Source organism: Oryza glaberrima, chromosome 10, assembly GCF_000147395.1.
Source record: "Oryza glaberrima chromosome 10, OglaRS2, whole genome shotgun sequence".
In the NCBI taxonomy this organism is placed as follows: domain Eukaryota; kingdom Viridiplantae; phylum Streptophyta; class Magnoliopsida; order Poales; family Poaceae; genus Oryza; species Oryza glaberrima.
In genome coordinates this window covers 8,719,811-8,743,158 of record NC_068335.1, presented here as the reverse complement: position 1 = coordinate 8,743,158, position 23,348 = coordinate 8,719,811, and the positions used below count along the sequence as shown (strand labels likewise).

Here is a 23,348-nt window from a genome sequence, read left to right as displayed (position 1 = left end):
TCAAAAGACACTTTGCGATTTTAGTAGTTCCCTTGATTTTTCTTCTCTCAAGTGATTTTTTACCGTAAGGATTAGGAAGAAGTTTTTCTCTCAAATTTGAGTTAAACCTTTTTTTATCTCCAAAGTTTCGAGCGTCTATACGAAAATTTTTGGGTATGTGTTTAGGCTAGTTGTTTAAGTTCCTTAATTTTTCTTTCAATCTTTTCCCCTGTCTCTAGGCACTTTTTCTGTTTCTTCTCTGCTGTCACCCATTCACTTTTTCTTTTATAAAAAATTATTTTTCACTGGTTTAGTACAAATTCCCGCTGTTTACTTTTGACTAGAAAAATACACTTGTGTTGCAACAGAAAAAAATAAATTATAATAAACATCAGATTTGCAGGTCTCAAGTTTCGTCATAATTCAAGCAAAGCATATCCTTTACATGGAATTATTAATTAACCTATTCAAAATAGTCTAAATCAGCTCTGAATTAGCACGGCACCTACATAGTATCTTCACTAAGCTAACACACAATGCAATCACAAATTAAAGCCTGCGTCAAATACCGCAAAAGAAGATACATCAAAGAAATTATAGTTAGTTCAATTCAGTCCCAACGTTACATTAACTCTTTGACCCAATTCCATGTGATGCCAAACCAACCGACCAAATGTATATATTTTTGGTGAGAAGAGACCATGCCTATCTTAATGGGTTCTTTCTTCCAGTTCACAGGCGCCGAACCCTCCATGCATCGGTATAATTGCATGCTTTAACTGTGAATATATAAATATTTGGTTGCATCTTCTCACCAAAAGAGCCAAGGAAACTGAAAACACATGTATTCAAATATAACCGCACATTAATTTGGACGCTATCCATCAAAATAAGATTTTGTATTTATTTGACTTGAAAACTAATTAATTCTAAAAATTACCACTATTTGGCCTAACAAAATTTGGTGTGGGCCTTGTAATGTTGAGCGTGCATCGCTCACTACTTGTGCGTTTGTGACCGCAAGACCGATGTAGACGCGGACCTTTCGTGCGGGCGTGTTTCTCTCCTACTCCAGCATGGATCCACGCACCCATCGATCATCGTGTTCTATCCTACTTCTGCACGGACAACGGACGAAGCAGAGAGTATGAGAAAGCAGAATGACACGCGATGATGCAATAACGGGCTATGCTCAAAAAGTTTCCGAATGCTTGTGTATTTTTTTAATTAGGTAGGTGTAGAATTAAATCAATTTACAAATATGGTAAGTGTGGAAAATAAAATAACATGACTGAATTTTATTTTCATTAAATTCTTTATGATTAATCACACTATCTAGAATTTATTTGATTTTTTTAGAATTCAATTGCTAATATTAATAATACCAAATAATTCCAATAGTTAATTTAAATTAAAAACAAATAAAAACTCTCTTCTAAGTCTGGGCCAAGTATGTCCCGTTCTTCCTTCCTCTTACCCTGAGCCGGCCCGCTTCCTCTCCTCTCTCTTCTCTCCCTGGGGCCGTCATCCCTGTCCACTTGGCCCAGCAGTCGCCGCTCCATAGTGATCGCTTGTGAAAAAAAAACAGCGACGCGTGAAAAAAAAACAGAGCGGAAAAAAAAGGAACGGACCAAAGAAAAATACGGAAACCTTACCTATTTTTTAATTAGGTATAGATATAATTTTATTACAAAGAAATGCCATCTTTAAAATACCATGACCATCTTTTTTTTTCTCACGTTTGATTTTATTATCACTACTCAAATTGATCTCAATCGATGTGAAATACTATGATTGGGCTAATTATAAAGTCAACTAAATAATATTCGACGTGTTACTGCAGGATATTTGTATTGCTTGCTAAACACCGTACGATGATCGACAATCTATACATTTTATTTACCAATTGAAAAGGGGTCACATAACAAATAGGTTTTTTTTTTTTACCATAGTCCATAATGTTAAATACATGTCTATGATTATGATAATTAATACAACCAGGTGAAACCCTGCGCGTTGCTGCGGGAGTTTACTATGATAACGATAAGTAAAATAATGTGTAAGATAGATTAAACAACATAAGCTTATATAAACATAAGTTTACATAAGTTGATTTGATTTAAATTTAAATAGTATGTAGAATGATGATTCAAATGTAAAAGTAAGATGATGTTGCTTTATAAGAGAACAAAAGAAGGAAGATAATTTAGACCATACATTTAAGGAATAAAAAAATTGAGATGATATGGCTTAATGAGAGAAGAAAAGAAGAGAGATAATTTGAACCATAGATTGATCATCTAAGGACTAAAATCAATTGATGTGATATGACTAAATGAGAGAAAAGAAAAATAACATGAACTAAGTGAGAATGAACTATATAGGTATATAGGATATTATAAAAAATGATGGAGAGATATATTGAAATATTATGTGAATTATGTGGGGTGATTTGGCATGCTTAAATTTAAATATCTAAAATTTAATAAATTATTAAATTATAGATAATATAGCATGTTTGCATGATGATTAAATGTAATAATTGCATTTATAGAATCTTTGCATGTTAAGCTTTAGATAAATTATTAAATTATAGATAATACAATATGCTTGCACGATGATTAAATTAAATATAATAATTGTCAGTGGATAATAATATGGCATCTTTGCATGTTAAACTTTAAAAGTTAGTGGCTATAACTTTACAGTAAGAGAGGATCTGTCCAATAAGTGGCTACTTTTTTTTTCATCTAGAAGTTCTTAGGAAATGCCAGATTAGCAGATAAGATAGAGATAGATAGATAGACAGACAGATAGTACTTAATCACCCTAAGTGTTGTTGATATTATCCATTTTGGATATATTTACTTACTACAGTATCGTAAGATGTACTTATTACAGTATTAAATTAGCCAACATAAATGAAGGAAAACTAATTAATGAATACCATAGCTAATTTAATCCGTCGTATTCGTACATTACTAAAACATCCACGTTGATGCAGCTCATTAAAAACACTTGACATTCCTTTTTTATAGAAGGTAAACAAACGACATTCTTAGTCATACATGGACATATGAGAACGTTCAGCTAATATATAGGATAGACTCGAGGAGTTCACAATTTTACACAAGCTTGCTTGCTTAATAGATAATTAAGCTTCTTCATATTGCTTGTTTCATACCGCTTTTTCCCCATAATAATTGGTTAGCCTATTGCTTTATAGGTGCATCTGCTATATGCATATGCATGCGCGGCACCTCTTGTACGTTTACAGCGTGACAACACATGGATCAGCTTCCTTGCACGAATTAATCATGAGTCTAATTAAAGTAATTAAATTACCACCACGCAACAATCAAGGACATTAAGTTAGCGTGTGTGCCGATTTTAAGGGAGTTAAGCAAATGTGTTAGTACAATTTGCAAGCATATATATATATATATGCCACCAGTTTGCCAGTATGGTTCCTGTTGACCTAGCCAACCATCACCATTATTCAAAGTTAGCACAGCTTTGTGGACTGCCACATCCTATTCTAACAGAGATATATACGTTTATGTACATGATATAACAGAACAGAATCATTCAATCTTCCAGGAATTAATTACATGACTTCAGATATATCACATCCCAATTTGGGGAATAATTTGTTGTATTTTAAAATTTTAAATCAGTTTTTATTGTCTTAATTCTAGCTTAATTATAATAGACATTTGAAAATAGAAAAGGATTCTATCTAATTAATTAATTACTAAAAAAATATGTTTGATGTTTTTATCTTTTTGTTGGGCTTCGTGTTTTTGTCGGTTTTTTGCATTAATTTTTTCCCAGTGATCACTAACTTCAGAAAATTTCTACAACTTCCCCTTTCATTTTTTTCTCTTTCCCATTCTGTTACAATCCAACTCAAATATTACAGATCAACAACATGCACAGGGAGAATAATTCAATTCCGACGCAAGATAGAGTGCTTTGTGACACAAATTTACATAGAAATAGAAGTATAGGATAGGATAAGCAATAGATTGGGAAGAAACGGGGGATTATCAGAACTAGAGGGCTGGGCGCGCCAATGGCGCGCCGCCTGGGCGAGACTCGACGAAGCAGGAAAAGTATGCACAGGTATAGCTAATCATTCTAAAAAGGTCAAGGGTAGTGAAGATAGGATAGCAGGTACAATGAACAAATTGAATAAGGAAGAAAGCAGTGAAGGAAGGACAGTTCGTCTTTACAGATAAAGAAGTGAATGGTTCATACATAGTTAAGGAGGTTGACTGGTGTCCCTTCCAGTGTAATAGACTGATAAGTAGAGTGCACACAGTGTATTTATATGGTTCCGAGCTGATGGCCATAACATTGGCACTATAATATATAAATAGTAGGCTGTATGGAGGTAGGGACGCTTGCTATTAACAAAAGCATGATATCAGATAGCATTAGGGTATCTTCAGAAGATATCGACAATCACTCCTAGATGGGTTGTCTTGTAAAAATGGAAAATGCACACTGTGTTCAACTTGATGCCATTGCTGAGGGCGAAATCTGTCCATCCTTTTTTTAGGTTGCAACGATGGTCTGTTGATGTGTGAAGAACCATGTTCACTGAAGGGCCTACTAATGTCTGCACTTCAATATCTTCTGTTCTGCCAGTCATGAGCTGCTCCAGATGGTCTATAGAGTACCTTTTTGAAAAGTACTGTACCAGAAGTTGGGTGTTAGCTGATGATTCTAAATATAAGACGATGATAAATAGGTAAAAAAAGCTAACCACTCTGTCTTGTTTCATGAACGTTTCATTCATAGTGACAACATAGAGTTTACTTGGATGTTCGATGCACTATGCAAGGGTTTTCATGTGCCTTTTCAGAGCAGTTGACAAGGTAACATTCTCGGCACAGAAGCAAAGATCTGCAAACTTGGGTTTGTTGTTTGCTGCATGGAAGTATTGTATAAGTATTTTGAATATGTATGAAAGAATCCAATTAGCAATAATACAGGGAATGGCAATGCGGGGTGGTTCGGCCTGTAAAAGTGCTTATGCTACTTCTTATGGGTGCACTATGCAGCAGTGTAAAAATAGGAAGTTAAATATATTTTTGGTGGTGGTGTACCTAGGCCATGAAGAGATGTGAGATGCGGGCTGTATGATTAAATGATGTTGTTGCGTGCCGTGATGCTAATTGTACGTGTTGAAATTCTATTAGGACTAAAAGAGGAACGCAATCTAAAGTAACGGCATGGGTAATCAGTTGACCTGATTTGGTCACCCTGCGGTTGATAATACGTGATGGTCCTGGATCAGTGTTAGATGGATGGCCTGCAATAGGAATATGAAGCACGTTAGTAAGGGAGCTGGTATCGTTAATGATATGGTATAGGTTAATGAATAAATGAGGCTCTTGACTTAATTGGTGTGAGACTATAATCATATTGTTTGTAACGAAAGGTGTTTGTGTGGCGAGAGTACCTTTGCTGTCCTGGTGTGTAGACCTTTTTGACTTTAATTTCAGATCTCTTTTTGATGGAGGTATGGCAAGACTTGTTCCATGCTTGTCAAGTATGAGGAGATCAAGTGTTGATGGAGAAGAGACACTAAATCTAACACACTGTCCAACACGTAAGTCAGTAAGTTCAACAAATTTTTTCCAGCCTTTCGAGATGTAGAATGATTGGCCTCTTTTTTCGAGCCTGACATTCACTGGTTTGCTATTCCGTGTGACTAAAGTTAGATGTTTCCCATTGTGTCCATTGCAGCGGGCAACAATCTCGGGTGGGAGAGGCTACAAAAAAAATTCCCATCAGTAACAGATAGCGTAGTATGTTCATGCGAATGCGAAAAGTAGCTGTTTGCACTTACAAAATCTTCTCCATCCAACTGTGTGAACCTTAGCATAGCAGATGTTGTTTGAGTCATCATAAAGAAGCTGGAACATATGTTGTTTGTATATCAGTGGCTGAATAAAATGTTGCTGTTCTATAATGGAGGCAGACCTAAAATTAGGAATAGCATTATTGTGGGTGCATGTAAAGATCAACTATTTTTGGGGCAGGGAAAATATGTACAATATAAGAAAGATAGTGACCTATATGATAAGATGATAAAAGAGTGTTTTTAGCGGTCTAATAAGATATGGAAAGAATATAAGAAGGTGATAATGGTTAGAACAAATTTAGATAATAAAGAGAAGGAGCAACTAAAGGTTCACAGTTAATACAATATTTAATATTGATTGTTAAAGAAATATGGGAATATCCTGTATTCAACGCTGTTTATAATTTGCGAAGGATCATGGAAATATTTTCTATCTGGCACAAAAAAGCAAGGAATCAGCTATAGTACTTCAGCCAGAGAAGCAAACTATACAAGGGGCATGATTTACAATAAATTAGTTAGGATTAGTACTTAATGGGACGATGTTTGTCATGCAAGTGAAGAGAATACCTCATGATATGCATATCTCTGCCCATGCTTCCGATTCTCTCCATATCTGATGTTGCTTGATTGCTCATGGACGATAGAACTTGTAACATGGGCTGTTAGCCGAAGTGAAGTGCTTAGAGAACATCTGCATTAACAAATCCGATGCATGAACATTAACTAATTAATACTGATTGGATCTCTGAATATACATAATGGAATCTAACATCAAATAGAGCAGGGAGATAAAAACAAACTTCTACGGGTCGCCACAGCCTAGCCATCATATCGGCTCACACATCATGCCGGAGTTCACCGTCCTGATCTGGCACCATGCTTGGAGCTCACCTCAGCATAAGATTTGCAAGACCGCTGCTGATCTGGGGTCATTGGAAGAGGATAGAAAAAAAAATGAGGTGTCACCCAAGGCCAAGTGCAGGCTGAACACAGAAACAACATTCTCTCGATGGCATAATATTATGAGATAGTAATTAAACCCAATAAATCAACATTCAACAATACTATAGTCCATTTGCAAACATGCTTTAAAAAGAAAGCATCTAAACCACATTGGCAAATGAAGATTCAGCAATAGATGACCAATTTATCGATGATTCTAATTTGTAGACCGTAGATATATATAATATGCCAAACAAAGGGCGAAGGTATATCAGTATTGCCACAAGCAAGATAAGAAAAAATAAGTTGTGAAGTCATCCCTTTTATGCACGGTTTAGATGTGACGAAGCTTTTCTTCATTAAATGTGCAGCAAACCTTTATTATGCATCCTAAAAGAAACAGATTCTAAAATGCTAACACTAATATAGATGTGAGACGAAACAAGCTTAATCCTTTATTTGACATGCAAAAGATAGTCCATATGAAGAATTAGCACAAAATGCAATTACCCATCTGAGTGAAAAGTATGTAAACTACTGTGATATTTAATAATTCTAGCATTGTTTTCACCGGGCAATTCTAACATTGTTGGACCTTAGCATTTTCAATGGACAGATGGACTAAATGTGTTCAACGACCAGAGCTATTGTATGTGTTTAATAATTCTAATATTGGTGAATTGGAAATAAACAAAAAATATTATTGGGAGGGTAAAAGGACTATTCATTAATCATTATTATCATGGCTTCTCTCTGTAGGTTAACTTTTTTTTCATTTAATACACTCCCATGAAGTGTGTTGTCGAAACGACAACCGCATAAGACATGGTCACTCAACATTGGTTGGAAAAGAAGTAAAAAGTGTATTAATTTGAGAATTTTACTTGGGATCCCCCTATTACATGGCCCTATGGGGCTATTTATAGCCCCTATTACAGGTCTTACTACTAGGGCTTTGGTTATGCAGGGGAATTTATATGGTTGCTCTTATGAAAGGGACATTTCCATGGGTACATAGCGTAATTACGGTCCATACAAGGTTGTCAGGATCGGGATACTAGGTAGTATCGTTTTGCTCAAAGTAATATCGTATCGTAGGATCGGGATACTATGAGATTTTCTTTTTTTAAGTTTAATTAATATTTATATTAATTATATATAGCCATTCTATATAAAAAAATGTAGTAATGATATATGTCATGCAAATAGAGACATTTATCAAGAGAAACCATGTTGGTTTTGATATATTTAACTGATTTTCATATAAATTTGAGCGTATTTAGTTACATTATTTTCAAACCATGTTATTTTAAATAATATTTTGTAGTATCTAGGAATCGTAGAATCGGGATACCACCTAAGATTTCGTAGGATCGTGTAGTAATGAATAGTAGGATCAAGATACTATGAAAATTAGGATACTAGGTGGGATCGGTATCGTTTCGGCTTGGTAGAATCGTAGTATCGTAAGATACTAGGATACGAATCAGAAAACTGACAACCTTGGATCCATGGGCCCTTAGCGGGCCGACGGGTTATTGTTGACCCAATTGACCCCTAGGCTTGATGGGCCAAGATAGCTTCTTCGGCCCTCCCGGGGCCGAAACTGCTACGGCGAAGTCGTCCCCCTTCGGCATATGCTCTTCGCCTTGCGCCCTTCGCCCAGGAGGCCTCTAGCTTGGCTGCAAATCCCTGCCTCTCGCCGTCCTTGCTCCATAGTCTTCGCCATGGGGAGGGTTCGCCTTGACTAACCCTGACATCTCGGGCTTGAATCCTCATCGGTCATATCCTTTCGGCAGGTTTGGTCGAAGGGCCTCATGCCATATCGCCAACAAGCCCCTCACGGGCAAGGGTGAGATAGGAGCTTCGGCCGAGACCGTGCAAACCATGTGATATGGTATGTGGCGCCCCCTTTCGACCGGTGCTCCTGCCGAAACCTACATCGCTCCTGCAAGTAAAGTTTGTTTGTTTCTACGCTTAGAGAAAATTTCTTTGAGAAAAAACTCCTCTTCGCATTCGTTGCAAAGCGTCGAAGGGGGGTTGTTTAGTCTCTTTTATTACTATGAATAGTAATGGGCCCAGTGGGCTTTTCCTTCTCCGTATTCGGGCTTTTTACTGTTCGGCATCGTCCCGATGGGAATTTACCGTTTCGTCTGCCCTTTGACACATGTCAGAGCTCGATTGGTTGGCAGGCGAACGGTCTCGCTACGGGGTTATATATACCCCCAAACCGGCCTGCCATTTTTCACTCTCCCCGTGCTCTCCCCTTTTTTACCGCTTAACACGCTCCGTGCTCTCTTCGCTCTCCTGTTTTTTAGCTTTTTCGCCATCGTCGTGCTCCTAGCCTTCCAGCTTTTTACCTCTCTTTTCTGTGTGCTACGAGCCTAATGGCTCCCCACAAGCCTACCAAGGCCGGGTCAACTGGCGAAGATCCTGGAAGCCTTGGCGAAGGATGGTCGTGCTTCCTTGGCAAATCACTTGTCAAAGAGGCCGACTTGGGCGAACTGGTATCATTCGGTTCTCTCATAGAGGGCCAAGGATCGTGCGGGGGCGAGGCCATTGTTCCCTCGCCTGGGGATGGGCGAACGGTTGTCTTCATACTTCGCTAATGGGCTTCGCCTCCCGTGCGACCACTTCTTGCCTTCAGTGCTTTCGATGTATGAGGTTAGGCTTCCCTAGCGTAGCCCGTCGGCGTTCCCGAAGCTAGCGGTTTTCGCTTGGATGTGCCGGACCTGTGGGTTCGCCCCTACCGCCGAGCTTTTCGCCACTCTGTTTACTGCATGCGCCTCGACCAAAGATGTGCAGACGCCGACAGGTCCGAGGAAAACTGTTTTCGGCTGCGTGAACTTCATGCTGCGGCCGAAGCGTTCAGATGCTTGGCCAGTGCCTACATCGATGGCGAAATGGGACAGGAACTGGATGCAGAAATGGTTCTACATCAGCAACCCCTACTCCGCCGAAGATGCTCAAGCGAACTGGCTGCTTTTTGAGCGTTCTGCCGTCTCCATCAACGCGAAGCCAAACGTGGAGATCGATGGGACTCTCGAGTCCCGGCCCATTCTCCTTTGCAAGGTTGCCCAACGGCTGAGCACCCGGGATCTTTGCGAGGAGTTTTGTCTCCTTCGGATTTCCCCTCTCGCCCGTGTGTGGGACGTTTCCGTGAACGAGGGCGAAGAAGTTCTTGGGCTTCCCCGCCTAGTTCTCCCTGCCAGGGCCGAAAGTAAGGTTTTTGTTTTTGACTTAGGCCGCATACTTCCTTCACGAAAGCGCTTTTAAGGTTAAACGGTTGTGTTCCTCTCTTTTCGCAGTGCGGACTTTGGAAGAGCTGAAATTGAGGCGTCAAAGATGATCGGGGCTCTAACCACAGCCGAGTTCGCCCGCTTGCTCCAGCGCCAAGCCGACGGCCGACTGAATCGTGTCTATACCGGCGAATTGCCGAGCCGATCAAACCCCTCTCGGGCCGGCGATGACGAGGCTGGCACTTCGAAAAAGCGCAAGCGTGCGGTCGCGAAAGGCGGCCAAGTCCAAACTCGCCGTAGCGCGAAGGCCGCCGTCGAAAGTGATGGGGAGGAGGAAGAGGAGGATGCTGATGCCGGTTCTGAGGAGGATGGCTCTCATGGCTATACCCCCAGCCCTACCCCTGCGAAATCCGGGGCAGGCTCTCATGTCTCACCTACACGACCACAAGATATCGTCGTGGCGAACACCCTTTTGGCGATCTCCAGCACAACCACGAAACCGATGATGGCTGTCAGAAGGAAAAAGAAGAAAGGGAAGGTTGTGCAGGTCGGCCATGGCTTTTCGGACAGCGAAGGGTCCGACGGGACCCCTACTTTGCCGGTGTTGCGGCGCGCAACTTCCCATGGCAGGCGCATGTCTCCGCCACCCGCTAGCGATGCCGAAGCGGCGATGGGCGGGAGTGCCTCAGCCCCGGCCGCTAGGGCGAACGTTGCTGAAGACGAACTGGTCGATGTGGTCCCTTCACCTATTCGTCAACGAGAGGGGAAGGCCCCGGCGGTCGAAGCGAGCGTTTCGGACGTGACACTTACCGCCCCACATTTCGTCCCCGCCGACTTCGCCACGCGGCCGGAGATCACTCCGTTCGTGGACGGGGTGTGCCAGGTCATAGCGCTGACCTAAGGCCTTTGGCTCTTCACCGAATTGAACGAGTTCGGCGAAAGCTGCGCGGCTGTCGAGAGCCTATTTGTGCGGGTATGACTTATTTTTGCGTGCTGAATTTTGCTCCTTCGCTAGCTCTCTGACGTAATGTATGTTTTTTTATCAGGGCCTTGCCGCGCACTTAAGTGCCAAGAAGTCTGCCTTAGAATGACATCTGGGTACCGCCTTCGCCTTCGCAAGTCCGAAGAAGATCTTCGCCACAAGGAAGACGAAAGGCGTGTGGTGGCAGAGACTTTGAAGAAGGCGAATGCTGAAAACAGGTCTCTCTGCTCTGACCTTGAAGCAGCAAGCAAGCGGGACACCGAACGAGACCGACAACTTGCTTCAGCCGAGGAGAAGATTAAATCCCTCGAAGCCCGTCTCGCGTCGGCCGAAGCTACTGCTGCGACCCTGGTACCGGCCACAGAGTCTGCCAAGGAGGCCTGTTACACTCTCCGGCTGGCCTTAACGACCTTGGGGCGCGGGCGGAAGGTGCTCCGGGCGAAGGCGGGACTGCACTCGATTTCTCCGAATGGACGCAAGAGGTGGCCGACTCGGTTGTCGAAGTGGCAGGCGCCTACGGGGACTGTTACGCTCATGTTTCGGCAGGATTCGTTCTCAGCCTCCTGCATGCGCACGGCTGCGACCACATCGGGAATTTTCCCAAATTCGTGAAGGAAGAATGGCCTAGCAACACGCAGTGCTCCGGAGCTGCGCTAAGGGCCTTTCGGAAGGGGTTTTGGGAGGATGGCGGCCGGGATTGTGCAAAGATTCGACTCCGCGAGAACCTTGAGAGGATCGCGAGGAACGAGGAGGCCGCTGCCGCCAACTCCGAAAAGGATCCCGGGCCATCGGAACGGTCACCCGGGCACGAGGGCGAAGGCGACGGAGGCCAAGACCACCCTGAGGTGTGAGGCCCTTCGCCCTCGTGTCTTTTTATTATTTTTATTTTTCCTTTGATCCTTTCGGACCTTCTTGTAGCCTAAGTTTTTGTATATAGACTTTTTGTCTGTTCGGCTTTAAGCCGTGTATTTAATATAGTCCCTATTCTACTGGCAAAGTATAACCTTTTCGCCTATTTAATTGTTCTGTTTGAAATCGGGGCTGATCTTCGTCTATATTCCCCTCCCTTTTTGTACTTCTCCTTTTTTGACGCTTTGCCAGCAGGCATGCGGCCGAAAGGTTTGCGTTCGACCTCCCGCTAAAAATTGGCGAAACAGTAACAAGAAGTTTGTGGCGTTGAAGGGTTTGCCGAAGGTGCGATGCCCATTTCGGCCTGTTTATCGCGAAATGGTGATAAACGGCCGCAGCTATAAGGTTTTTAAGGTTGTCGGGTGGCTTCGAGCGCACCCTGGGCAAACCTTAGAAGACTACGATCTTGTTCATTCAAGACGTTTGGAGGATATGGCTCGCTTTTGGCGAAACCATCAGAAGACTGATCGGTAGGAGGCAATCTCCCAGCGTCGTTACAGTCTAGTCTGTGTTTCGCCTCCTTCTCTTCCTAGGGTTGTGTATGATACTAGTAGTTATGATAAACCTAGTTCGCCTGATCATTCCTTACAGAGAGAGAGATCGCGGGGGCGAAAATGTAATTTATCTGTAAGTTGGGCTGTAACACCATTGTAATGGGTTTGTATTCTTCGATACATTTTTATTTAAAATCAATAAAGGTGTGTTTTATTTCCTTTTTGCTATTTTTGCATTGTCACTTCGCGTGCTTTTCGTTGGGTCGGAACGTGTCGGCCCCTTTGCATATATTAGCGAAATAGGTTGACTTTTTAGCTTTCGGCTTCCGTTTTGTTCTACGTTGTAGGAAGCACTTTGTGCTTTCCCCGAAACAAGCTGTTGCGGTTTCAACGTTCGGCGAGCGATGCTTCGGCCGATTCATTTCGCCCCCCTGGCCTTTTTCGCTGATCAGGCGTTTGCCTTGGGGTTTTTCCGCAAATTATCAATCACACAAACAAATAAAAAATAAAAAGAAGGTAGAGGGCACAGAGATTTTATACTGGTTCAGGCCTCCGTGGTGGATAATAGCCCTACATCCAGTTTTTTGTCTTCTTTCATTTTCCTCTTTTTTTTTTCTTTTCTTTTTTTTTCTTTTTCTTGCCGAAAAGCTTACATAGTGCCGAAGGGCTTACAGAACGATATATACATTTTTACAAGTTGGCGATTTAGGTGCCACCCGTTCTAGACATAAAAACGCTTGAGAGAGGCAGTGTTCCAGGAAAGGTCGAACTCTTCGCCTTCCAGTGTCGCCAGTCGAAAGGACCCCGTCCTGGACTTGTGCTTGATGAGGTACGGTCCTTCCCACTTCAATTCAAGCTTGCCAACGGCTATCGGGTTCGCCTTCTTCCTTAGGACAAGATAACCAGGCAACAGCTCCGTCGGTCGAACTTTTTTGTTATAAGTTGCCGAAGTGCCTGTGGCATACTTGCGCATGTGCTCAAGTGCTTCGACTCTTACCCCCTCCAAGAGTTCGGGCGACACCTCCCGCCCCTCTTCGCCCCCAGAGAACGTCACCCTTGGTGAGTTAGCCCCTAGCTCTGTCGGGGTCATTGCCTCATCGCCATAAAGAAACATGAACTGGCTGAACTTGGTTGGTCTTGTGGGGATCGTCCAAAGGGCCCAGAGAACAGATAGCATTTCCTCTGGCCATTTGCCCTTCGCTGCCCCCTCAAGCCTTTTCTTTAGTGCTTCTAGGATCTTACCATTTGTACGTTCGGCCGCCCCATTTGACTGCGGGTGCGCAACCGACACGAACATGATTTCCAAGTTAAGCCCTTCGCACATTTCTCTGAACTTGTCAGAGTCGAACTGCTTGCCGTTGTCAGTGATGAGCTCTTTTGGCACTCCGAAACGGCAAACAATGTTTTTCCATACAAACTTCTGTACTGCTGCCGAAGTAATCGCTCCGAGGGGTTCGGCCTCAATCCATCGAGAGAAGTATTCAACGGCCACAATTGCAAACTTGTACCCGTTTCGCGCCACCGGGAACAGCCCAATGATGTCCAGTCCCCATCTGGCGAAGGGCCAGATTGGTGCGATGGGCTGCAACTCATACTGGGGCGCGGTTTGGCTTCGGCCATGACGCTGGCAACTTTCGCACTTCTTGATTTGCTCAACACAGACTTTCAACACAGTGGGCCAGTAAACTCCTTGATAAACACTTTGGAGGCAACTGTTCTTGCGGCTTGGTGCGCGCCACATAGCCCCTGGTGTATCTCCCTCGTCATTTCCTCGCCTTCGGCAAAAGAGATGCAGCGAAGCAAGGGTTGAAGTACCCCGGAGCGATAGAGCTAGCCCGAGACCATCTTATACCTCGTGGCTCTGAGTTGCAAGCGCTTTGCCTCTGCTTCGTCTTCCGGAAGCCAGCCAGTTTCAAGGTGCTTCACAAACGGGGTTCGCTAGTCGCATGGGTCTTCGCCCAGTTTCACCTGGTCGATTGCCATGACCTCCAAGCTGTCCATGGGCACACTTGATGCATATAGGACTTCAAAAAAGATGCCAGGCGAATGTGGGCCATCACAAGCAGCAGATTTCGCCAAGGCGTCCGCTTCCTCGTTCTGGCCTCTAGGTAAATGTTCGACCGTTATGCCGATGAAGCACTTTTCCATAGACCGAACGGCCTCCAAATACCTCTTCATCCCTTCTTATTTTGCCTCAAAAGGACTTGTCGATATGGCCCGCCACGAGCTTAGAATCGGTTCGGATTAGCAGGCGCCGAATCCCCAATGCTTTCGCCTTTCTTAGGCCCAGAAGAATGGCTTCGTATTCTGCCGCGTTGTTGGTTGTGTCAAACTGCAGCCTTGCGACATACCGAATCGGCACACCGTTTGGCGAATTGAGTACTGCCGCAATGCCCGCCCCCTTGTGCGACCACGAACCGTCGGAGTACATCACCCAGGGCTGTTCGACGGGCTCGGGTTCAGGGGCGACAAAGTCAGCTAGCACTTGGGACTTGACAGCAGTGCGGGCAACAAAATGTAAGTCGAAAGGGGATAGCTCTGCTGCCCACTTGCTAAGCCGACTAGTAACTTCTTTGCCCCGGAGTATTTCGCCCAAAGGGTACTGCGATGGCACTATGACTTTGTGGGCCTGAAAATAATACTTAAGCTTGCGTGAAGCCATCACCAGGGCGTAAGCGAGTTTTTCCATTTCAATGTATCTAGTCTTCGCTCCTTGCAATGCTTCGGAGATGAAATAGACCGGCTTCTGGCCTGAATCCGTTTCTTGGACGAGAGCAGCATTGACTGCCACTGGCGAAGCTGCCAGGTATAGCAGCAGTTCGCTTCCTGGTGCTGGGTTGATCAGAGCTGGCGGGCTTTGCAAGTATTGCTTTAGCTTGTCGAACGCTGCTTGGCATTCGGGTGTCCAGTTGAATTTTCCCGCGCCCCGGAGGGTTTTGAAGAAGGGCAAACCTCTTTCGGCTGCCTTTGAGAAGACTCGACTGAGTGCCGCAATTTGGCCTGCGAGCTTTTGTACTTCACGTACGCTCGATGGAGGCTTCATTTGCTGAATGGCATCGATTTTCTCGGGATTCGCCTCGATGCCTCTTTCAGAAACAAGGAAACCCAACAACTTGCCTACGCCGAACGCCGAAAACACACTTCTTAGGATTCAGTTTCATACCCGCTGCACGCAAGTTGTCGAAGGTCTCCTGTAGGTCGGACGCGGGGTCGAAAGCCTTGCGGCTTTTTACGACGATGTCGTCGACATAAGCTTCCACGTTTCGCCCCAACTGCTTGTAAAGGACCTTGTACACCAGCCTGGCGAAGGTTGCTCCAGCATTCCTCAGGCCGAAAGGCATCCTAAGGTGAAAAAAGGTGCCAAATGGTGTGATGAAGGCTGTCTTGGGGATGTCGGTCGGGTTCATGTGGATCTGGTGATAGCCGGAATATGCATCTAGGAAGCTCATGAGTTCACAGCCAGCTGTCGAATCCACGAGCTGGTTGAACCGTGGCAAGGGGAAATCGTCCTTCGGACATACTTTGTTTAAGTCTGTGAAATCAACACACATGCGCCATTTGCCATATGACTTCCGCACCAGCACTGGATTCGCCAGCCACTCAGGATGGCCGATCTCTTGAATGACCCCAGCCTTGAGCAATTTTTGGATTTCGGCTTTTGCTGCCTCTTGGCGATCAGCGGACATCTTGCGTAACTTCTGTTTCCTTGGCTTGGCATCCGGCTTGACTGCCAGGTGATGCATGATGAGATCTGTCGAAACACCTCCCACTTCATCAGAGCCCCAGGCGAAGATATCAATGTTCTTCTTGAGTACTTCTAGGATGTTCTCAGCTTCTTCTTCGCCCATGTCACCCCCCAGCGATACGAGCTTTGTGGGGTCGGCATCATCAATTTGTATCTTGATTATCTTGCCGTGAGGGGCAGGCTTTGGCGCATGCTTCGCCCGGTCATGTGGTTCAGCCTCAACATTGTGCACTGCTCTGTTGATTATGGCCAGATCGCCTTTTGAAGCAGCCGTAGGCTGAAGCCCCTTGACCATGATCACTCCTGTCGGGCCGGGCATCTTGAGCTTGAGATAATTGTGGTGGGAAATGGCTTCGAACTTGTTCAAGGTTGCACGGCCGAAGATGGCGTTGTAGTTGTACGGGATGTCGACAACGTCGAACAATACTTGCTCTTCGCGTCTGTTTTCCCCCGTGCCAAAGGCTACCATCAACTGTGCTTGGCCAAGAACTTGAACTGCTTCTCCGCCGAAACCTCGGAGCGATGATGGTGCTGGGGTAATGGCTTGGGTGGTCAACCCCATCTTGGCATATGCTTCAGCGAAGATGACATCGGCCGAACTCTCTCCGTCGACCAGGATTCGCCGGACCCCGAAACCAGCTATCTCGACTGAGATCACCAGAGGATCTTGATGCGGGAACATTACTCCTTCGGCATCTCCTAGCCCAAAAGAGATTTGCTGGTTCAGATACTGCGGGGCCCCTTCACCTGTCGAAGTGATATTGTGGACCGTTCGTAGCTGCATCTTCTTTTGTCGCTTCGGCAGCTGGATCAGCGGGTCGGCCCTTGTAATCACTTGGATTACTCTGCACTGCGCATCTTGGCGCTGTTCGGCCGGGGGTGCTTTTTCTTGAGCTGCTTCACGAGATGCTTCGACAGCTGCTCCCTGCTGCGGCCTTGGATCTTGCACGCTACCACGTTGCCGAATGTTTTGGCATTGCTTCGTGGTGTGCGAAGAGCGTCCGTGAAAGGCGCAGTAGAGGTCTTTTTAGACCTTCTTGCGGACAGGCTGCTGATGGTTGCTTGCTTGCTTGGCGTCGAACTCCTTGCGGAGGGCTTGCACTTCTTCGACAGCCATCACAGCCTTGCCCGCCCGGTCGGTTCTGAACTTTCTCCAGGTCATGGGGGCTTGACCTTGCCTTGGCGGTTGTCCTTGGATCGCCGACTAGGGCTGGCGAACAGCGAGAGGAGGTGGTTCGGCAACTTGAACTTGTGCTTGGGCTTGGGTAGCGGCGACGGAAGCCTTATCATACTCAGCTTGTATTGCTTGCCATCGCTTGGAATCCTCTTCGCCCCTTGCGTACCCGTCAATGATGCGTAGTAGGTGCTCAAGCATCTGTGGCTCCTTGTTGACGGTTTTTCTTGTGAGTTCGCCCTCGAGTAGACCGGCCGAAGCGGCGTTTATGACAGACGCCTCGGTTATGTCTTGAACTTGGCACCGGGCTTGCGAGAAGCGACGCATGTACTCCCTTATCGACTCCCCCGGCCTCTGGCGAATGCCGAGTAGATGCTGCTGCGTCTTCGGCTCCTCATAGGTGCCTCGAAAGTTAAGGACAAAGACATCGCGCAATTGCTCCCATGAGTAAATGCTATTGGCTGGTAAATTGAAATACCAAGAACGGGCGATGCCGTCTAGAGCGAGATGTATTACCTTTGCCTTGGTATTTTCGTCGCCATGAGCCGCTTCAATCACGGACTCATAAATGGAGAGGAATTACTTCGGGTCAGTTTCGCCTGAGTAGCGTGGGACGGGTGGGAACTTGAACTAGGGTGGGATTGGACGGGTCTTGATTCCCCCACTCAGCGGTAGCACCTTTTCGCCCCCTGCCCTGTTCACGACACCCTGCTGCGGGTACAGCGTGGCGAAGGGCGAAATCATAGCTTGCGCGTGAGGTTGGGCCATGGCATTCGGCTGCCCGGCTCCGATTGGTGATGCTTGCTGAGCCGCCATGGATGGGTCGAAAGTTGGCTGTGACCATGTCATGGCGACCTGGTTTGGTGCTTGGTTTGCTCCAAAGCCTGGCGTTGGTGCTTGCGGCTGGACGGTTGGTGCCTGAGCGGCATTGATGAAGTCGAACTGCGGTCCTTGACTCCACGGCAAAGCCCCCAGACCTGGCTGATTCGACGGCAACCAACCAGGCGCACCTTGACTTGTATTCCCCTCCGGGTGAGCCAAAGGGGCTGTTCCTGAAATGTTGTGGGGTTGGCTGAGCTGCTGAAGGAAAGGTTGGAGCTGCGCCTGCAGAGCCGAAGCCCCTTCTGCCATTGTTTGTGGCACTTGGCTAGGCGGTTGAGGGTGTACTTGGCCAGCGACCGGTTGAGCTTGCAGTTGCACGTGAGGGGCCGGATGCGCTGCTACGGTCGATGGCTGCCCGGCGAAGTACATTGGCGCTTGCCCGACTTGCGGCGGAAGGGGCTGGGTCGGCACTTGTGGATAGACTTGGGGTGGGACATAGCCTGTCGAATACTAGAGGATTGGGGCCGAAGTGACCTTGGACCGCCTTGCCGCCTCGTATGCTTGCTGCTGTTCTTGCATTTGGCGAAGCATGTCTTGTAGTCGTGTCATGTTCTGTCGCATGGCTTCCATGTTGGCTTCGGTTTGTGTTTCGGGGTCAGGGTTGACTTGGGCTTGCACAGCGACGAGCGCAGTTGGGGCCGCTGCCGGCTGCGACGGAGCGGCTTGGGGCACCAGCAGTTGGCTTGTCGAAAGGATCTCCGCCCTGGTCTGGAGTGCCCTTGCCGCCGCAGCCGCCTTCGCCATGTCAGCCGCGTTCGGCACCTGCACAGAGGTGGCAGGGGCCGAAGGCTGTAGTGATGGCGCAGGTGCGGAAGCAGATGGCGCTCCTCTATCTTCGGCGACGGGCACCGAAGGCTCTGCTCTCTCCTCGGCGGCCATATCCGCCCCGGCATCGTTTTCCTTTCGCTTGTAACCTTTTCCTTCACGACCTTCTTCGGTGGCATTCGCTCTCAGTGGTTTCGCTCGGAGGTCCCCACGGTCGGCGCCAGCTATTGTCGAAACGACAACCGCATACGTCGAAAGATGTGGTCACTCAACATTGGTTGGAAAAGAAGTAAAGTGTATTAATTTGAGAATTTTACTTGGGATCCCCCTATTACATGGCCCTATGGGGCTATTTATAGCCCCTATTACAGGTCTTACTACTAGGGCTTTGGTTATGCAGGAGAATTTACATGGTTGCCTGTATGAAAGGGACATTTACATGGGTACATAGCGTAATTGCGGTCCCATGAAGTGTGTTGTCGAAACGACAACCACATACGTCGAAAGACGTGGTGGTCACTCAACAGTGGTTGGAAAAGAAGTAAAGTGTATTAATTTGAGAATTTTACTTGGGATCCCCCAATTACATGGCCCTATGGGGCTATTTATAGCCCCCATTACAGGTCTTACTACTAGGGCTTTGGTTATGCAGGGGAATTTACATGGTTGTCCTTATGAAAGGGACATTTACATGGGTACATAGCGTTATTGCGGTCCATGGGCCCTTAGCGGGCTGACGGGTTATTGTCGACCCAATTGACCCCAAGGCTTGATGGGCCAGGATAGCTTCTTCGGCCCTCCCGGGGCCGAAACTACTACGGCGAAGTCGTCCCCCTTCGGCATATGCTCTTCGCCTTGCGCCCTTCGCCCAGGAGACCTCTAGCTTGGCTGTGATTCCCTGCCTCTCGCCGTCCTTGCTCCATAGTCTTTGCCATGGGGAGGGTTCGCCTTGACTAACCCTGACATCTCGGGCTTGAATCCTCATCGGTCGCATGCTTCCGGCAGGTTTGGTTGAAGGGCCTCATGCCATATCACCAACAAAGTGTATAGTACACAATTCTCATAACGAAATCCAGAAATCTAGTATACAATATGCTTATGTTAAAAAGCCTTCATAAAATAGTAAAGGCCCTTAAATATTATCAGTCATGGGCTCATGAGCTTCTAAACTGGAGAAAATCTATGTTGGTGGAGATTACAGAATAATTGAGGCACCAACTAAACTTCAGTAAGATCCCCAATACTATATGTACCCATGCTAAAATGACACAACAGTTAAGAGCTACAACAAACTCAATTATTTGAAGCAGCTAATAAAGTTGGGATAAAAATTGAACCCATTTATTGTTTACGGATAAAAGAACAGCTTTACTCAGATACACACTCTTCAATGGGTTTCGGGTCTACCAGAAATAGACTATCACCAACCTATGTACGCCCTCCGTTTCATATTATATATCGTTTTGACTCTTTTTCCTAACCAAAGTTCTTCGGTTTGACCAAACTATTAGAAAAATTTAGCAACATCGATAACACCAAATTAGTTTTATTAAATGTAACAGTGAATATATTTTGATACTATGTTTGTTGTGCTGAAAATATTGCTTTATTTACTTATAAACATGGTCAAACTTAAAAAAATTGAATATAAGAAAGTCAAAGTGACCTATAATATAAAACAGAGGGAGTAGATATTGTAGGAGAGCAGCTGCATAATAATGTAGCTAAAATTATATATATATATAAAACTTTTATAGGGATATGCCCCGATCTTATGGGGAAAAAGCAAAATGCCAAGATTAGTTGCATACCTCCAATGCCAAAATAGTCACTTCATGCTTTCATAGTGTAAAGAATCATGCCCATTAAGAAAGTAGTCACTGATCAACTCCTATACAGTTCATAAGGAGGCAAAGATTATAGACAGAGCTTTGTCACTGCGAGCGAACAATACCATTCTCATCCATGGATCAAAAGAGAGAGAATTATCAAAATACCTGATAAAAAGCTTGCAACATGGCAGGAGGTACCTAGAGGTGACTCTTGATGTTGTGGGTCGTAAGGCCTGTGACAACTGACACCCATAGCTTGCATTGTCTCCTTCACTGCAGCTGGTTTAGCTTCTGCAGGTTGCAACAATCGTATAACACGGCATCAGTTTTTTTTAGCAATAACATAGCATCAGTTTCGTCCAGTGGTGGACGCAGGATTAAAATAAAGATGGGGCGAAGATGCTCGTCTCAATAAGAACAACTAAACGCAAAAAATACCATATTTATGTTTTAATTATATGTTATATAAACATATAGTATAATCAATAAATTAAGACAAACAAAAAACAAAAATGATATTAAAATACAGTAATAATTTTTGCGTCATATTCATCATACATAAAAAGATACTAGTAAACATATCAATTTGCAAATATGAGTCAATTTATAAAGCATAGTTGATAGATATCTTTTAAAAAATAAATATATGAGAAGATATCACATACCCAGAATAAGATAATTATTATTTTGCTTAGAAGGGAGAGAGAGAAAAACATTAGGCACCTAACTATAGTAGGGGACGGGGGTGAGCAGTGTCGAGAAATTGACTCAGGAAAGCATCACATACGCAGGATTAAAATTGGACAGTTGGGCTGCTTATTTATGGGCTAATTGTGAATTGGATGTAGTGGTAGGCGGCCCAAGAAAGATATGGAGGGTTGGGGCGGCGCGGGCCGTAGCTGAGCCGGCCGCCCAACCCCGCCTAATGGGTGGTACCGCCCCTGGTTTCGTCAATGAGTATTTTGAGATCCAAAGCATGATTTTTAAGGCCGAGAAGCCAAACCATAGGGACCTCCATGATAGGCCACAGCCTCCACAAATATCTTATGGAGAACATCAGGCCATCGAGGTAACTCCTTGTTGGCTGAATAGCTCAGATAAGGCAAGAAACCAGAATGTTTGACATGTAAGAAACATCATCGTCTTGTGCAAGCTGGCTGTTGGGCATTATTTTGTAAATCAAACTCAGAGCAGTTCAGTAAATATAAAAGAAATGAAGCCAGTTTTGTCAGTGTGTAAATGTGAGGATGTGCCCTTATGGTAACTGGAAACATTTCCAAATAGAAATGGGAGAGATCAAACATGAGTACCAATGTCTTAAAGTCCAACGTTAGAGATCAAGCATGCATTAAATCAGAATAAGAGAAACCAGAGGTACATTTTATCCTTTCTAATTGTTTAATACCAATAATATGCTAATTCACTTGTGTTAGATATATAGTGCAAAATTTCCTAATATGTTAATTGAATTATATGCTAAAAATAATGCTAACAGCACATAGCTGAAGGTATATCTATTGACCATTTCTTCTTTTTCGGGATCATCGTTAGCGAAGGCGCTGGAACTGCTTCTCATTATAGAAAGGGTAAAGAAAAAGGTTTAAAACTTTAAATGCAGTAATGTGCTATAATTTGGTGGACTTCGTGCTCACTTAGGCCCTGTCAGGACTCAGGAACATGGGATTTTTCCCAATTGCTATAGAAGTTGAACTATTCACAATGAAAATCCTGGACTTAACATAGGTCTGCTCCGAATTCTCATGAAAGAAATGTTGTTTTTCTACCGGCAAGATCACACTTTCATTGAATTGTTCAAACATTAGCCTTATTGTTTCCCGTTTTGCAAATTTACAATATAAGAGCGGGAGGGGAACTCACTGTGCTTGAACCACTCGTTGAATAGCACCCTTCTTCTCCTTGTTGACCTGCAGGATTTTCACATCGCGGTAAAGGACGCTTTGAGCAGGAGAAGTAGGAAACGATGGGGATTAGTAGGTTGAGAGGTGGCGCGGATGACAAACCTGGAAGAGCGGCTTGTCTCGTCTATTACCTGTGGCTTCGAGGGACGAGGAGGATGGCGGCGGCTGCTCGAACTGCTCCATCCGCGCTCGCACCTTCGTGCCCAGCGTTGATCTGCTCCACCCGAGAGCGACCCTTCCATGTGGTCAGGGGACACGGATCTGACAGCCCCCCGACGGATCCGGACGCCGGCAGCCGGCAGCCGGCAGCCGGAGACAGTGGTCGACAGCGACGGTGGCAACGGCGGCTCGGTGACGGTGGAGGTTGTGCGCTCGGTGACGGCAATGGAGGCGGTCGGTAACGGCGGAGGCGGCGGTGGCGCGAGGCGGACGCGGAGATAAGATGGAGACGGCGACGGCAGCGAACGGCGGACCGGCGGCGGGAGAGGGAGGCGAAGGCGTCGGACACGGCGACGCGACCGGGACGGGGACACGACGGCGGCGGTGCGAGGGGGAGGCGGTGGCGGGGGTCGAGAGCGTGGGACGAGAGGGAGGAGAGACCGGCGGTG

General features: G+C 45.5%; 1 protein-coding gene across 4 annotated transcripts; it reads right to left on the bottom strand.

Annotated features, from left to right (window-relative positions):
- Nucleotides 1-4,209: 4,209 nt before the first annotated feature.
- On the bottom strand, nucleotides 4,210-23,348 carry LOC127785620 (B3 domain-containing protein Os10g0323000-like). Of its 4 annotated transcripts, XM_052313018.1 has the most exons (10): nucleotides 22,843-23,348; nucleotides 22,700-22,746; nucleotides 20,987-21,112; nucleotides 20,801-20,880; nucleotides 6,658-6,780; nucleotides 6,425-6,548; nucleotides 5,840-5,906; nucleotides 5,450-5,762; nucleotides 5,237-5,299; nucleotides 4,210-4,678 (listed from the first exon to the last, which is right to left on the bottom strand). In XM_052313018.1, the coding sequence occupies exons 6-10, from the start codon at nucleotides 6,511-6,513 to the stop codon at nucleotides 4,611-4,613; spliced, it is 600 nt and encodes a 199-aa protein (XP_052168978.1). In that variant the 5' UTR covers nucleotides 6,514-6,548; nucleotides 6,658-6,780; nucleotides 20,801-20,880; nucleotides 20,987-21,112; nucleotides 22,700-22,746; nucleotides 22,843-23,348; the 3' UTR covers nucleotides 4,210-4,610. The 4 variants fall into 4 exon arrangements, with proteins under 4 accessions (XP_052168978.1, XP_052168979.1, XP_052168976.1 ...); XM_052313019.1 differs by lacking the exon at nucleotides 4,210-4,678 and having other exon boundaries at nucleotides 4,921-5,299; nucleotides 5,840-5,973; XM_052313016.1 differs by lacking the exon at nucleotides 4,210-4,678 and having other exon boundaries at nucleotides 4,921-5,299.

Bases quoted from the DNA above. Each gene is read 5' to 3' on its own strand.
- LOC127785620 (XM_052313016.1), bottom strand. From the start codon at position 6,513: ATGTTACAAGTTCTATCGTCCATGAGCAATCAAGCAACATCAGATATG. The intron at 5,907-6,424 runs GTATTCTCTTCA...CATATGTTCCAG, and splicing joins AGAGATATGCATATCATGAG to CTTCTTTATGATGACTCAAA. The intron at 5,763-5,839 runs GTAAGTGCAAAC...TTTTTTTTGTAG, and splicing joins AGTTGGATGGAGAAGATTTT to CCTCTCCCACCCGAGATTGT.